Here is a 3454-nt window from a genome sequence, read left to right as displayed (position 1 = left end):
CGCCTGGCTTCTCCCTCGAGGCCGGGTGGGGAGCCCGGAGGCGAGGGAGGGGCTGCTCGCCGCGTCCCCCACTCGGGGCCAGAACGAAACAAACAAGCAGCGTCCGATTTGCTGGAGCCTTCATGGGCCTGGACACTTTGGGAAGAGAGTGGTGGGCGGTGGGCGCCGCCGTGCCCTCCAGACGGTCCCGAGTTCCGTATTTACACTCCCTGCATGGCCTTGTGTTTCTGTTTTGTTTCCCTCCCCCTGCAGGGGCTGTCTGCGGGGTGGGGTGGGGGGTTCGCTATGTCGGATGACGATTCGAGGGCCAGCACCAGCTCCTCCTCATCTTCGTCCTCCAACCAGCAAACCGAGAAAGAAACAAACACCCCCAAGAAGAAGGAGAGTAAAGTCAGCATGAGCAAAAACTCCAAGCTCCTCTCCACCAGCGCCAAGAGGTACGCACCCCTGGCCGTCCCGGTCCCCCCACCCCAGGCTTCCCAGGGTAGCTTCTGAACCGCCTCTTGCTGCATTTTGCATTTGGTCCGCCTCCTGGTGAGGGTAGCTTAAATGCTTCTCGTGGTTTATGTGTTCTTTAAGATGAAAATGGGGCCGTGGAAGCCCTAATTATTTTTCCTATTGCCTCTTCTGTATCAGTCATTGTGCACGGGCAGCTGTCGTGGCTTGCCTGTTCCACGATCTTGCTGGAGTTTGTAAGAATCCTCATTTATGCTTCTTAGTGACCCCTAAATATTTCAGACTGTTTGTTCTAGTAAGCAGTAGCCTGTGACCCTCCTCAGGACTGTCATCCCACTTCTTAATTACTGTACCAACACTTTCCTGGACAACTCATACCGAAATGAATTGTATGACCATCTTTCCTCCTCTTCACCTGTTGCAGGGTGATCTTTTATTAATAGGGATTTTCCCACAAATTGCATAAGGGATACTCAGGTTAGTGGGAAAAAAATTTGGTAGGTGATGTTTCCTGGTAGAATTTAAAGAGATTTTTCTGATTTGGAGAGGAAATGAATGACTCAGTACGGTAAATGATTGTAAAATGGTTATCTTAGGTTATCTTGGGGATTCTTTTATTCTCTTTAACTACTTAAAGTTTGCCAAATTACTTGTAGACTCTTTTTCTTTGCTATTTGCTCCTTTCTTACACTGTAAAAATGTTATTTCATATTTTCTTTTTCCTTGAATTTAGGCAGTGGCTTTTTCTTTCCTCTCTTCCTCATTCACGTCCCTGGAGGTAGCTTCTTTTTACCTTGGTCATCCTTCAGAAACATCCACTGACCCCATGGTTCTTAAAAATAACCTATGGTAGGTAGATTCCACGGAACCTCCAGATAGTCTTTCATAAATCCTTTCTGTTTTCAGTTAGATAGTTGTTAAACTTTAAAGGGGCAAGCTGAGAAGGTAGTGAGGACTCCAAATTCCTGGCTTAGGTATGGATACCATTCTTAAAAGAATTATAAAACAAAACATAAGGCTTTAGATCTCCGTTGAGTAGTGAGCCTGGAACTTGGAGTTTGAGAGGATGTTCTGTCATTTTTTCTGGCTTGAACTTCAAAAATGTAACTTTTGGTGTCCTAACCATGGGCAGACTTAACAAATTAGCTTAAATAGTGAATGAGTGAAGTAAGTGGCAAGGTGCCTTCGAAAGATTGCTCTTTTTAAGATGGTTGGTTTGTTTGCACCTTGGCTTCCCGGAGACCTAACCATTTCTCTTTGTTAGCCCTATGTGGGTTCTCCTGGTACCTATCGTTTTCCCATACATGCTCTGAATGGTCCCCTCCTTGTAACCTCTCCTCTTGACATCCCCATTGTCACTGGACTTTTGGTCTGAACTGCCCCAACACAGGAATTTGCTTTAGGTTATTAGTAGTTTGTGTTTTTATGGATATCTGTGTACACAAATATATTTGGGGACAAAGGCACAACTTTTAAATCAGAAAGTCTGCTTTTTGTTGGCACATTACAAAGAGGGGAATTTACTCAAACACAATTTGTCCATTATGCTAAGGAAGTTCAAAACTTATTTGGAAGTGGCTGGGAAAGAGATGGTAGGTGTAGAAAACTAAAGGTGGGAAGCTATAAACAGTAATTTTACCTGTAAGTTAACATCAGGATTCCCCCCGCCCCCCTTAGCAGTGAATTTAGTGGCCTGGATGTCTTGCTGAGTGGCTGTGTTAAGGTTAATATCAAGGAAAAAGTGAGGGAAGTATATGTGGGAAAAAGGAACAGGAGAAAATTGATGTTAGTGGGGTCCTGTAGAGGGTGTTCTGTGAAATGCATTGATTTGGAAGGTAGGTGTTTCCCACAGAGTTGGAGGGGGTGCATTTACCAGGAGATGGAGTGGAAAGGAAGCTTGAATTGGCAGGCTAACAGGTTACTTGCTGCACAGTGGAAAGTGGTTTCTGAACCATGGGTAGAGGAAAGAACCCCATGGAGTTGTTCTGAACCAGAATCACTCTGGGACATGTGTATGAGTTCTCTTGCAAATCTTTGGCCAGTCCTCTGGAAATAGTACAGATGCTGGCAGCCAAGACAAGTGGATAAAGCTATCTAGTATTACTTTTTAGGTATTAAAGAAGCAGTGACCTGTTTTTTGAGTTCATGGGGAGGAAGTTTTTGCCTATGATATGTAGGTCTTAAAATAGTCAATTCTAAAAGGTGCAAAGGAATCAGGAAAACAAGGTTCCAAACTTTTAGTTTAACATGGAATAATGCATGAGTCAAAACAGCAGGGATGCAAATGTCTCAGAACTGAAATGCTCATTAGTAGCAGAATTTATCAAGAAAGAAAACTGCTAAATTTAAACACTTTTCTAAAGTTGACCAATTTGTAGGGGTCAGGAAATATCCTTCAATAGGAAAGTGTAAAGAACTGAAGTAAGTCTTCACGCATAATTTCTTACTTTTAACATAGAAGAAACAATGCCTCCCAAAACTTTTGCTAGCTTTTAATAGCTGCCCTCTTCCTACATTCAGAAACCTTTGGGAAGAGAAACGCATCCATTGTCATTCAAATTGTTAAGTGTACGCGTTTGTTCTCTTTTTTACCCCTCAGCTGGTTCAGTGAAATTTTTAAGTTGTGTCCTAGAACAGTAGGGCTTTAGTATGATAATAGGAGAGGTCATAAAAATAGGCACCGTTTAGGAGGTGGACGAAGTTTAAAGGCCCCCAAGTTTGCCGTATTAACTGATGCTCCCAGCGCCTAGGTAAGCACAAGACAAAGGCCACGGCTTGGTGTGAACTGCCTGGTGGCTTCGGCCTGAGAGTGGGGGATGGGACTCTGTGAAGTCGAGAGTTGGTGCCGAGGCCGAAAATTGGGGGTCCCAGGTGAAGGCCCAGTATGAGCCGCGGAGGGGGCGACAGAGAAGGAAGGCCTAGGCCCAAGGGCAGTGAGGGAACTTGGAAAGCTGGGCCGAGAGTCTGGGCGGCGTGCGGGCCCGGGCCGGTGCACCTG

General features: G+C 45.0%; 2 protein-coding genes across 2 annotated transcripts in view; one reads left to right on the top strand and one right to left on the bottom strand.

The window, feature by feature from the left end:
- Positions 1-3454, bottom strand: part of Nkiras1 (NFKB inhibitor interacting Ras like 1) — a 112320-nt gene that overhangs the window by 10152 nt on the left and 98714 nt on the right. The gene's annotated exons all lie outside the window — the stretch shown is intronic.
- Ube2e1 (ubiquitin conjugating enzyme E2 E1) overlaps positions 7-3454 on the top strand; it is a 74015-nt gene continuing 70567 nt past the window's right edge. The window contains exon 1 of the mRNA XM_010640151.3: positions 7-437. Within this exon, the coding sequence (XP_010638453.1) occupies positions 214-437 (224 nt within the window). The 5' untranslated portion in view covers positions 7-213. The remainder of the gene's footprint in view (positions 438-3454) is intronic.

This window comes from Fukomys damarensis, unplaced genomic scaffold, assembly GCF_012274545.1.
Source record: "Fukomys damarensis isolate Sample0158 unplaced genomic scaffold, DMR_v1.0_HiC HiC_scaffold_28, whole genome shotgun sequence".
NCBI lineage: Eukaryota > Metazoa > Chordata > Mammalia > Rodentia > Bathyergidae > Fukomys > Fukomys damarensis.
Note: the sequence above shows the minus strand (reverse complement) of the source record. Positions and strands in the feature narration are given on the sequence as shown.